Source organism: Hylobates moloch, unplaced genomic scaffold, assembly GCF_009828535.3.
Source record: "Hylobates moloch isolate HMO894 unplaced genomic scaffold, HMol_V3 SCAFFOLD_1, whole genome shotgun sequence".
Classification (NCBI taxonomy): domain Eukaryota; kingdom Metazoa; phylum Chordata; class Mammalia; order Primates; family Hylobatidae; genus Hylobates; species Hylobates moloch.
In genome coordinates this window covers 102,930,205-102,943,387 of record NW_026652276.1, presented here as the reverse complement: position 1 = coordinate 102,943,387, position 13,183 = coordinate 102,930,205, and the positions used below count along the sequence as shown (strand labels likewise).

Genomic DNA, 13,183 nt, shown 5'->3' with positions numbered 1-13,183 from the left:
ATAGTCTGCATCCTTACTTGTGGCCTGGGTTAACTTCTACTGGGTGGGCCAAGGAAGCAAGTCTCCAACTTGGATTAGAGTGATTCTAGGCAGGTGTTGTCTCTTGACACCTGGAGGAAGCTGCCATCACCCTAGGCTTAAGATTATAAGGAATTTTTTCATGTAAAATAACTAACTCACTAAGATAATTAGGCATACAAGGGAATAAGAACCATGCATAAGGGTAAGAACCACTAGGAACAACAGAAATAGTCCTGCAAAAACTTGAGATTTGGAATTATCAGAGACTATAAAATAACTTCCCCATTACCTTAAAAGAAATATGACAATCTTGAAATTCCTTAGAGAGTAGGAAACTATAAAATATGACTTAGCAGTAACTAGAAATCGTAGAAATGAAAATTACAAACAAAATTTAAAACCAGATAGGTGTTTTAACAACAGAATAAAAAGATGAAGAAGGAATTAGTGAAATGGAAGGTAAGCCAGAAGAAATAATTGTTTAGTATGGAGAAGAAAAAGTAAAAAAAAGGTAAGAAGCTAAAAGGATAAAGTGAAGACTAACATACATTAATGTCAGTCCCATTAGGATAGGAGATAGAGAATGGGGCAGAATCTAAAGAGACAATAGCTGAGAGTTTTCCACATTGAAGGATACCATTCCATAGTCAAGAAGCCCAGTGAATGACAGACATATGTTTAATAAAAATAAAATCTACACCTAGAATACACAGTGAAACTGTAGAAAACATCTGAGACAAAAAAAACCTTAAAAACAGCAGGAGTGGCTGGGCGCGGTGGCTCACGCTTGTAATCCCAGCACTTTGGGAGGCCGAGGCGGGTGGATCACGAGGTCAGGAGATCGAGACCATGGTGAAACCCCGTCTCTACTAAAAATACAAAAAATTAGCCGGGCGTGGTGGCGGGCGCCTGTAGTCCCAGCTACTCAGAGAGGCTGAGGCAGGAGAATGGCGTGAACCCGGGAGGCGGAGCTTGCAGTGAGCCGAGATTGCGCCACTGCACTCTAGCCTGGGCGACAGAGCGAGACTCCGTCTCAAAAAAAAAAAAAACCAGCAGGAGTAGGGATGGGAATCACCTAAAAAGAGACTGTAGATTACCTCCCAATAGCGACAATGGAAGCCAAAATATAATGACACCAAGAGATAATGAAATAACCTTAGTGTGCTGAAAGAATATAATTGTCAACCTAGGTTTCTATTCCAGTGAAAATACCTTTCAAGAAAAAAATTTTAGCAAACAGTTTGTCACCAGAGGACAGCAGGAACACAAAAGAATGAGCAAATTATGTCATAAATACGTGGTTACATCTAAAGGAAAATTAAATTGTTTAAGCAAAAATAGTGTTGCATCTAGGCCGGGCGCAGTGGCTCACGCTTGTAATCCCAGCACTTTGGGAGGCCGAGGCGGGCGGATCACGAGGTCAGGAGATACTCTACTAAAAAAACAAAAAATTACCGGCTGGTGGCGGGCCTGTCCCACTACCGAGAGGCTGAGGCAGGAGAAGGCATGAACGAAAAATAGTGTTGCATCTAAAAATAGAGAATTAGGCTGGGTGCGGTGGCTCATGCCTGTAATCTCAGCACTTTGGGAGGCTGAAGCGGGCGGACCACCTGAGGTCAGGAGCTCAAGACCAGCCTGGCCAACGTGGTGAAACCCCATCTATACTAAAAATAAAAAAATTACCCGGGTGTGGTGGTGGGCACCTGTCATCCCAGCTACTCGGGAGGCAGAGGCAGAAGAATTGCTCGCACCCAGGAGCTGGAGATTTCAGTGAGCCAGGATTGTGCCACTGCACTCCAGCCAGGGCAACAGAACAAGACTCCTTCCCCCAACCAAAAAAAAAAAAAAAAACTTAAAAATCATGCCTAGTTGCGTTCCTTATGAGCGCAAAGCAAAATGTCCTCATTTTACCAGGTTTAATTTTTTTTTTTCTTTCACGGCCTCTTTTATTGGGAGACCTCTGAGTTTTGATGTGTCATGACAGATAGGAGAGGTCATACTGCACTCCAGCCTGGGCGATAGCGCTAGACTCCGTCTTAAAAAAAGAAAAAAAGAGTCCGGACGCGATGGCTCACGCCTGTAATCTCAGCACTTTGGGAGGCCGAGGCGGGCAGATCGTGACGTCAGGAGATTGATACCATCCTGGCTAACATGGTGAAAACCCGTCTCTACTAAAAAACACAAAAAATTAGCTGGGCGTGGTGGCAGGCGCCTGTAGTCCCAGCTACTCGGGAGGCTGAGGTGGGAGAATGGCGTGAACCCAGGAGGCAGAGCTTGCACTGAGCCGAGATCGTGCCACTGCACTCCAGCCTGGGTGACACAGGGAGACTACATCTCAAAAAAAAAAAAAAAAAAAAAAAAAAGGAAAAAAGACTTGGTCGCAGTCAGTCTGATTCGTTGCAGGAAGGAACCAATCAGAGGCTGAAGTGAAGTTACAAAGTTACACTCCTGTGCAAACGTCTGATTGGTTGCAGAAAGTAACCAATCAGAGATACTTTCAATTTTCCATCTGGGACACAGAAAAAGTGGGGGTGGTGGTTTGCACACTGAGTAGCCTCCCATCCCTTTGTTACTTAGGTGTGGAAAGTTGGGGTTTTCCTTTTGATTTAGTTCCAGGAATTCAGCATGAATTGGCCTTAGGTTCCCTGCCTCCAGACCCTATTCTCCGGCCTCATGATGACTTGATAGCAGATTTATGGTGATTAAAGATGAGAAGAAGTGGTAACAGCAGTAGGCAGAAAATTGCCCTAGTTTCATGTTCTGACTGTGATAGTGGCTATATGACCTTGACAAATCACTGCATTTGTAAAATGAGAACACATCTCTGTTTTCTTTCACTGGGGAATTAAAGGAAAAGTGAGATTATGAAGAAATACCATGAATTTTCAGAAATAATGAAAGTGTATGCTAAGCAAATGTCTAATTAGAGAAACATATATGCCTTTGTTGTCCATTTCGCCTAAGCCACATTTTAATGCAAATTTACTTAGACTTGGGGGAGAGGGAGAGGGAAAGAAAACCAGACAAATTCACTTAGTCTTATCCAAGAGAAAAAGAATGGGACCTAGGCTGTTAGGCCAAATAATTTCTGTAATTTACCTATTCACTTGCTTGATACGGCTTTTAATTCCGTCTCTAGTCAGGGAATCTTGTTTTGGGAATCAGATTTGCTTCTGTTTGTTCAAATATATGGGGCTAAGTGTTTTGTTTGTTTGTTTTGGTTTTGGTTTTTTTTTTTTTTGAGATAGAGTCTTGCTTTGTTGTTCGGGCTGGAGTGCTGTGGCGTGATTTTGGCTCACTGCAACCTCCACCTACTGGATTCAATTGATTCTCGTGCCTCAGCCCCCTGAGTGGCTGGAATTACAGACAGTACACCACCATGCCTGGCTAATTTTTGTATTTTTAGTAGAGATAGGGTTTCACCACATTGCCCAGGATGGTCTCGAACTCCTGGCCTCATGAGATCCACCTGCCACAGCCTCCCAAAATGCTGGGATTACAGGTTTGAGCCACTGTGCCCGGCCAAGTGTCAATTATTTTTTATTATGGTTTGTATTTATTTATTTTATTTTTTTGAGATGGAGTCTCACTCTGTCACCCAGGCTGGAGTGCAGCATCACAATCTTGGCTCACTGCAACCTCCGCCTCCTGGGCTCAAGCGATTCTCCTGCCTCAGCCTCCCAGGTAGCTGGGATTACAGGTGCGTACCACCATGCCCGGCTAATTTGAATTTTTAATAGAGACAGGGTTTCACCATGTTGGCCATGCTGATCTTGAACTCCTGACCTCAGGAGATCCACCCGTCTCGGCCTCCCAAAGTGCTGGGATTATAGGCATGAGCCACCATGCCCAGTGGATTATGGTTTTTATTATAAAGTGCAACTTCCTAAGTATGTATGCTTCATTACCTGTTGATGGGTAATCTGGGCTAGCAGTTAATTCACATGGTAACAGATAAAGCTAGATCACAGTCTTTAATAATAGGGAAATAGAGCATCCTTTTAATAATAGGGAAAAGATTTACTGACATTTTTAGGCATAACAGTTTTCTGCTGACAGCTCCTCAACTGCTTGTCCACGTTCTCCAGAACCCTGGGGATTTAGTTAAGGAATACTTGGGTGTTGTCAGTAAATTAATTTATGTTTTTACAGTTACTATTCTTGTTTCCAGTGTTTAATTTTTAAATTTTTCAGTTATCTTTCCATATTAAGTTTATATAATTATTCAATAGCTCCCTAAAAGTAGAATTAATTCAACTAAATTAAAAGGGACAATTTTTAATAGGCATCTAATTTGCACGCTATTTACAGAAAACCTTTTTAGTATTTCAGTTTTAGAAATTTGCTTTAGATTTTGCCATCTTAGTATGTCTTTATATGGTGTATTGTTTTGGTTTTATTTTGGTAAAATATACATAATTTTTTGTGTGTGTGTGTGACGGGCTCACTCTGTCACCAAGGCTCCAGTGAGATGGCGTGATCTCGGCTCACTGCAACCTCCGTCTCCCAGGTTCAAGCGATTCCCCTGTCTTAGACTCCTGAGTAGCTGGGATTACAGGCGCCCACCACCCTGCCTGGCTCATTTTTGTATTTTTAGTAGAGACGGAGTTTTGCCATGTTGGCCAGGCTAATCTTGAACTCCCGACCTCAGGTGATCCACCTGCCTCAGCCTCCCAAAGAGCTGGGATTAGAGACATGAGCCACCACGCCTGGCCAGTATGTTTTTATATGGTGTATTGTTTTCATTTTATTTTGGTAAAATATACATAACATAAAATTTACATTTCTGTTTTGTTTTGTTTTGTTTTTTTGAGACGGAGTTTTGCTCTTGTCACCCAGACTGGAGTGCAGTGGTGCGATCTCCGCTCACTGCAGCCTCCACCTCCTGGGTTCAAGCGATTCTCCTGCCTCAGCCTCCCAAAGTGCTGGGATGATAGGCGTGAGCCAACGTGCCTGGGCAGAATATGCTGTATTATAAAGAATCTTACATGTTAGTTGATGCCTGTGATCTGTTTTCTTAGTAAGAAGAGAAACTTCTCTCCACTCAGCCTCAGTCCACTGCACCCACTCTTTTCTGTGTCAGGATGTTCAGGGGAGAAGAGGGCTTGGCACCTCTTTACTGTATTGAGTTGTGGTTGCCCGTCACTGGGCTGTAAAGTGCCTTGCCTCCTCTTGCTCTTACTTGGGAGAAATTTCACTGAATCTGGGTGCCACCTGGATTTATTTGGGGTGTGATATTGACCCAATTTTCTGGAAACAACAATATATAGAAAGTTAGGGGATAGATACTTTATCTTATGAGGGTGTGGGGCAAGTCAAATACTTAGTTTCTGAGCCTTATTTTGTCTCTAGAGCAAGAAAACTGTAAATTAGGCAGCCCGTGAGGGGTCCTCACAGCTTTGGCTGTGGGTTCAGGACACCAGATTTCTACCACTCACTTTCTTCTTACTTCTCCTGCACAGGGATCATGGCCCAAGTTGCAATGTCCACCCTGCCCGTTGAAGATGAGGAGTCCTCGGAGAGCAGGATGGTGGTGACATTCCTCATGTCAGCTCTCGAGTCCATGGTGAGGCCTTCTGTTCCATCATTCCGTAGCTGGGTAGGCCTGCGCTGTAGATAACGTTGATTTGTTTTTGTGGAAGATAGAATTTTATGGTTTTTAGTTTTAATGAGTACTTTTTATTTATTTATTTTGTTTATTTTGTTATTTTTTTGAGACTGAGTCTTGCTCTGTTACCCAGGCTAGGGTGCAGTGGTGAGATCACTGCAACCATTACATCCCGGGTTCAAGCGATTCTCCTGTCTTAGCCTTCCGAGTAGCTGAGATTACAGGTGCCTGCCACGACACCCGGCTAATTTTTTGTATTTTTAGTAAAGACAGGGTTTCACCATCTTGGCCAGGCTGGTTTCGAACTCCTGACCTCTTGATCCACCTGCCTCAGCCGCCCAAAGTGCTGGGATTACAGGCGTGAACCACCGCCCCAACCAATGAGTAGTTTTTCTTCTTGAATAATAGTTATGGCTTTAAGCCTTTCACATCACATTCACTCATTCATTCATTCATTTGAGACAGAGTTTCGCTCTTGTTGCCCAGGCTGGGGTGCAATGGCACGATATCGGCTCCCTGCAACCTCTGCCACCTGGGTTCAAGTGATTCTCATGCCTTAGACTCCCGAGTAGCTGGGATTACAGGTGTGTGCCACCACGCTCGGGTAATTTTTTGTATTTTTAGTAGAGACAGGGTTTCACCATGTTGGTCACGCAGGTCTCGAACTCCTGACCTCAGGTGATCCACCCACCTTGGCCTCCCAAAATGCTGGGATTACAGGCATAAGCCAGTGGATTACCTGAGGTCAGGAGTTCAAGACCAGCCTGGCCAACATTGTGAAACCCCATCTCTACTAAAAATACAAAAAAATTAGCCGGCGTGGCAGCGTGTGCCTGTAGTCCCAGTAACCCGGGAGGCTGAAACAGGAGAATTGCTTGAACCCATGAGGTGGAGGTTGCAGTGAGCCGAGATTGCGCCACTGCACTCCAGCCTGGGCAACAGAGCGGAACTCCGTCTTAAAAAAAAAAAAAAAAGGATGCCCATAATATTTTGTTCCTAGGTTGTTATGGTGGTATTATTTTTAGGGGAGAAAATTGGAATCACCAGCCTTTTAAATAATGTTATCAGTAAATCATTCAAGGTATATTCATTAAATGGAATACTATATACTCTATAACATTTTAAAAGAATATTTAATTTCATAGAAATATACTTAGTAAAAGTCAGTAAATACTCTACCACCTAAAAGTGATTCTGGCTGTCCGTACACAGGGGAATACTTCTGGAGGTGGGGATTATGTAATGAACGCTGTAGTGTGGGTTTCAGACCCCCTCCTTTTGTACTGATGGCACTAATTGCCCCAGGTGCCATGACTGTTAGAGCCACCTTGCACAAGGTTCCACCCTTTCCCTGGGGAGGGCCATGCCAGCTCCTAGCTCTGGGTGCAGCTGCATCAGTGTTCAGTGCTTCCCCTGTCCAGCCCTGCCTGCCTCCCACCCCCCCAAGTGCTGTAAGTGACAGTGCCCCCCAGCAAGCCTGTGTAAACTCTGAGTCTACTTCTTGGAGAATCTGACCTATAAGAGATTACAAGGGAATTGTGTTTTTTTTTTTTTTCCTTATAAATTCTGTGTCGTCTTTTGTTTAAAATCAGGCCGAAAACTATCTCGAAAGAGAAGTACCTTTAAAAAATGTTGTTAGATTTTTTTAAATTCATCGAGCAGAAATGGTGCTCTTAAACGTCCGCGTGTAACATGATGTTTGCTGTTTGTATTGTAGTGTAAAGAACTGGCCAAGTCCAAAGCCGAAGTGGCCTGCATTGCAGTGTATGAAACAGATGTGTTTGTCGTCGGAACTGAAAGAGGACGTGCTTTTGTCAATACCAGAAAGGATTTTCAAAAAGATTTTGTAAAATATTGTAAGCATTGTATTTTTATCTTTCGCATTTCATTAATTTTAACCCTAAATATTTATAGGTAAGACAAGTTATATTTTCTTTCTTTCTTTCTTTCTTTTTTTTTGAGATGGAGTTTTCTCTTGTTGCCTAGGCTGGAGTGCAATGGCGCAATCTTGGCTCACCACAACCCCCGCTGCGTGAGTTCAAGCGATTCTCCTGCCTCAGCCTCCTGAGTAGCTGGGATTGCAGGCATGCGCCAGCACGCCCAGCTAATTTTGTATTTTTAGTAGAGAAGGGGTTTCTCCGTGTTGGTGAGGCTGGTCTCAAACTCCCGACCTCAGGTGATCTCCCCACCTTAGCCTCCTAAAGTGCGGGGATTACAGGCGTGAGCCACTGCACCTGGCCAAGTTATATTTTCTTCTAAAACAGAATGAGGTTTAAACTAAAAAAGATTTTCTGAAATGTTTATGGAGACATTTCAAAATACTCAAAAGGAATCACTGAAATATGTCAGGATAGATACTGAAGAGTTAAGAAAAATTGTAGTGTTTATTGTACAGTGTTCCTTGCTTGGCTTTACTCTGGGTTAATGAGATACATTAGAGAGAAGGTAATGAAGGTAGAGAAATTTTGAATAGGTTAAAACTTTTACTCAGATAAGGAGTTATTTTCTTTTCTTTTCTTTTTTTTTTTTTTTTTTGAGACGGAGTTTCACTCTTGGTCCCCTGGGCTGGAGTGCAATGGCGTGATCTCGGCTCACTGCAACCTCCACCTCCCATGTTCGAGCAATTCTTCTACCTCATCCTCCTGAGTCGCTGGGTTTACAGGTGCCCACCATCACGCCTGGCTAATTTTTGTAATTTTAGTAAAGACACGGTTTTGCCATGTTGGCCAAGTTGGTCTCGAACTCCTGACCTCAGGTGATCTGCTTGCCTTGGCCTCCCAAAGTGCTAGGATTTCAGGCATGAGCCACCACTCTTTTTTTTTTTTTTTTTTTTTTTTTTTTTAAAAGAGATGGGGTCTCACTCCATCACCAGGCTGGAGTGCAGTGATCTCCGCTCACTGCAACTTCCACCTCCCGTGTTCAAGCAATTCTTCTACTTCAGCCTCTGGAGTAGCTGGGATTACAGGTGCGCACCACCATACCTGGCTAATTTTTTGTATTTTTAGTACAGACAGGGTTTCTCCATGTTGGCCAGGCTGGTCTTGGACTCCTGACCTCAGGTGATCTGCCCACCTTGGCCTCCCAAAGTGCTGGGATTACAGGCATGGGCCACCACACCCGGCCAGGAGTTCTTTTCTAGATAAAAGAGTTGGTGTGTTGAAAACCAGTGATTCACTGTGCAAGTTTGTTTAAGCATATGCAAAATTAAACAGTTCTCCTCCACTCCCTCACAGATAAGAATCACCTTATCACAGTCTTCAGTGAGTTTTGTAATCCGCATTTAGAGCAGTGGTGAGCTGATTTGACATTGGAACAGTGTTGAAATTTACTATAGGGTTTTAATACCCACAGCCTTTCACAGTATGACAATTTTCATATCTGTGTTTAACCTAACACTAGGTTTTATGTTAACTGACTGATACAGCATTTTCTTAAAAACATGGAAAGGGAACAAAGAAAGCTAGGGTATCTATAGGCACATATTATATATGGGCATACCTCATTTTTTTTTTGTTGTCATTTTTGTTTTTTTGAGACGGAGTTTTGCTCTTGTTGCCCAGGCTGGAGTGCAATGGTGCGATCTTGGCTCACCACAACCTCCGCCTCTTGGGTTCAAGTGATTCTCCTGCCTCAGCCTCATAAGTAGCTGGGATTACAGGCATGCACCACCATGCCCAGCTATTTTTGTATTTTTAGTAGAGATGGGGTTTCTCCATGTTGGTCAGGCTGGTCTCGTACTCCTGACCTCAGGTTATCTGCCTGCCTTGGCCTCCCAAAGTGCTGGGATTACAGGCGTGAGCCACTGTGCCCGACTGGGCATACCTCATTTTTTTTGTGTGTCTTGCAGACACTGCAGTTTTCACACATTGAAGATTTGTGGCAACCTTGTGTCAAGTCTGTTGGTGCCATTTTTCCTGCAGCACGTGCTTACTTGGTTCTCTGTGTCGCATTTTGGTAACTTGGCATAGCATTATTTGAGACTTTTTCACGATTATTGTATCCGCTGTGGTGGATTTTTTTTTTTTTTGAGATGGAGGTTTGCTCCGTCACCCAGGCTGGAGTGCAGTGGTGCGATCTCGGCTTGTTGCATCCTCTGCCTCCTTGGTTCAAGGTATTGAGATCAGTCATCTTTGATGTTACTATTGTAATTGTACTGGGAGTCCTCAAACGCACACATATAAGATGGCAAACCTAATTGGTAAATATGTGTTCTGACTGCTCCACCAATCTCCTGGTCCCCCATTATTCCCTCTCCTCAGGCCCCCAGGCCTCCCTGGTCCCTGAGACACAATATTGAAATTAGGCCGGCCAGGCGCGATGGCTCACGCCTGTCATCCTAGCACTTAGGGAGGCCGAGACGGGTGGACCACGAGGTCAAGAGATCGAGACCATCCTGGCCAACATGTTGAAACCCCATCTCTACGAAAAATACAAAAATTAGCTGGGTGTGGTGGCGCGCGCGTGTAGTCCCAGCTACTCGAGAGGCAGGAGAATTGCTTGAACCTGGGAGGCGGAGGTTGCAGTGAGCCAAGATCGCGCCACTGCACTCCAGCCTGGCGAAAGAGCAAGACTCTGTCTCAACAACAACAAAAAAAAAGCTTTCTGCGGTATCTGTAGGGGGGGTCCATACGGCGTTGTTCTGGATTCCCATCGTAACTTAAAGGGAAACTTTCACAATGTCCGGAGCCCTTGATGTCCTGCAAATGAAGGAGGAGGATGTCCTTAAGTTCCTTGCAGCAGGAACCCACTTAAGTGGCACCAATCTTGACTTCCAGATGGAATAGCACATCTATAAAAGGAAAAGTGATGGCATCTATATCATAAATCTGAAGAGGACCTGGGAGAAGCTTCTGCTGGAAGCTCGTGCTATTGTTGCCATTGAAAACCCTGCTGATGTCAGTGTTATATCCTCCAGGAATACTGGCCAGAGGGCTGTGCTGAAGTTTGCTGCTGCCACTGGAGCCACTCCAATTGCTGGCCGCTTCACTCCTGGAACCTTCACTAACCAGATCCAGGCAGCCTTCCGGGAGCCACGGCTTCTTGTGGTTACTGACCCCAGGGCTGACCACCAGCCTCTCACGGAGGCATCTTATGTTAACCTACCTACCATCGCGCTGTGTAACACAGATTCTCCTCTGCGCTATGTGGACATTGCCATCCCATGCAACAACAAGGGAGCTCACTCAGTGGGTTTGATGTGGTGGATGCTGGCTCGGGAAGTTCGGTGCACGCGTGGCACCATTTCCCGTGAACACCCATAGGAGGTCATGCCTGATCTCTACTTCTACAGAGATCCTGAAGAGATTGAAAAAGGAGAGCAGGCTGCTGCTGAAAAGGCAATGACCAAGGAGGAATTTCAGGGTGAATGGACTGCTCCAGCTCCTGAGTTCACTGCTACTCAGCCTGAGGTTGCAGACTGGTCTGAAGGTGTACAGGTGCCCTCTGCCTATTCAGCAGTTCCCTACTGAAGACTGGAGCGCTCAGCCTGCCACGGAAGACTGGTCTGCAGCTCCCACTGCTCAGGCCACTGGATGGGTAGGAGCAACCACTGACTGACTGACTGGTCTTAAGCTGTTCTTGCATAGGCTCTTAAGCAACATGGAAAAATGGTCGATGGAAAATAAACATCAGTTTCTAAACAAACAAACAAACAAAAAAATTAGGCCAATTAATAGACCTATAGTGGCCTCTGAGTGTTCGAGTGAAAGGAAGAGTTGCAGGCTGCTCACTTTACATCAAAAGCAGAAATGATGAAGCTTAGTGAGGAAGGCATGTCAGCAGCTGAGGTAGGCTGAAAGCTAGGCTGAACAGTTAGCCAGGTGGAGAATGCATAGGAAGAGTTCTCGAAGGAAATGAAAAGTGCTGCTCCAGTGAACACGCAAATGATAAAGCAAAACAGCTTATTGCTGATAGGAAGAAAGTTTGAATGGTGTGGATAGAAGATCAAACCAGCCACAGCATTCCCTTAAGCCACAGCGTAATCCAGAGTGAGGCCCTAACTCTCTTCAATTCTGTGAAGGCTGAGATGGGTGACGAAGCTGCAGAAGAAAAATTGGAAGGTAGCAGAGGTTGGCTCATGAGGTTTAAGGAAAGACACAGTCGGCTGGGGGCGGTGGCTCACGCCTGTAATCCCAGCACTTTGGGAGGCTGAGGCGGGCAGATTGCCTGATCTCAGGAGTTCAAGACCACCCTAGGCACCCTGGTGAAACCCCGTCTCTTCTAAAATACAAAAAATTAGCCAGGCCTGGTGGCGCACACCTGTAGTCCTAGCTATTCTGGAGGCTGAGGTATGAGAATCTCTTGAGCCCAGGAGGCGGAGGTTGCAGTGAGCTGAGATCACGCCATTGCACTCCAGCCTGGACTCTTGAGATCTGTCTCAAAAAAAGAAAAAAAAAAAGGAAAGACAGAGTCTCTATAACATAAAAGTGCAAGGTAAAGCAGTAAAGCAGCAAGTGCTTGATGTAGAAACTGCAGCAAGTTCTTTAGAAGACCTAGCTGAGGTAATTCATGAAGATGGCTACACTCATGAAACCGATTTTCAACGTAGACAAAACAGCCTTATGTTGGAAGATACCCTCTAGGACTTTGCTAGCTAGAGAGAAGTTCATTCCTGGCTTCAAAGTTTCAAAGGACAGGCTGAATTCCTTGTGAGGGGTTAATGCCGCTGGTTACTTTGAAGCCATGTTCATTTACCATTCTGAAAATCCTGGGGTCCTGAAGAGTTACACTAAATCTGCTCTGCCTGTGCTCTATCCATAGAACAATAAAGCCTGGATGACAGCACATCTCTTCATAGCATGGTTCACCGAATATTTTAAGCCCACTTTTGAGACCTACTGCTCAGAAAAAAAGATTGCTTTCAAAATATGACTGCTCATAATCACTCACAGAGTCCTGATGGAGGTGTATAAGGAGATGCTTTCCATTTTATTTTTATTTTTTATTTTTTGAGACAGAGTTTCGCTCTTGTTGCCCAGGCTGGAGTGCAATGGCGCCATCTCAGCTCACTGCAACCTCCGCAAACATTGTTGAAATGATAACAAAGGATTTAGAGTATGACATAAACTTAGTTTATAAAGCAATGGCAGGGTTTTGGAGGATTGACTCCAATTTTGAAGCAAGTTCTACTATGGGTAAAATGCTATCAAATAGCGTCACACTACAGAGAGATCTTTCATGAAAGCAAGAGTCAATGTAACTTTTATATGCATTGGGAAACCAAAACATCTGCGTGACTTTACTTTATGCTTGCATTATTGTGGCGGTTTGGAATTGAACCTACACTATCTCCTGCAGATGCCTGTATGCCACTAAGGTCTAAAATTAAACTTCTGATGTCAGTTTAGATTAAATTTGTGATAAATTCAGCAAATTATTAGTGAATAAAAAGTTTTGTTAATACACGGATTTTAATTCCCAGTTGTATTTTTAGTTTCTTTTAAAAACTATCCTCTGCCACTGTATTCCTCCCCCTGTCCCCCACCCCCATGCTGTAATCTTCTAAGCTTTATGTTAGTAACCTATTTTTAAAATGTTGTCAATATTACAATGTTG

The 13,183-nt window shown here is 44.2% G+C and overlaps 1 protein-coding gene and 1 pseudogene across 7 annotated transcripts in view; both read left to right on the top strand.

Moving 5' to 3' along the window:
• The window catches only part of GTF2I (general transcription factor IIi), a 113,141-nt gene that overhangs the window by 33,482 nt on the left and 66,476 nt on the right, over positions 1-13,183 (top strand). For all 7 annotated transcript variants that reach the window (XM_032756580.2, XM_032756554.2, XM_032756545.2 and 4 more), the window contains exons 2-3: positions 5,484-5,587; positions 7,347-7,485. In XM_032756580.2, coding sequence (XP_032612471.2) covers positions 5,484-5,587; positions 7,347-7,485 — 243 coding nt within the window. The remainder of the gene's footprint in view (positions 1-5,483; positions 5,588-7,346; positions 7,486-13,183) is intronic.
• Positions 10,280-11,185, top strand: LOC116811549 (small ribosomal subunit protein uS2-like; annotated as a pseudogene).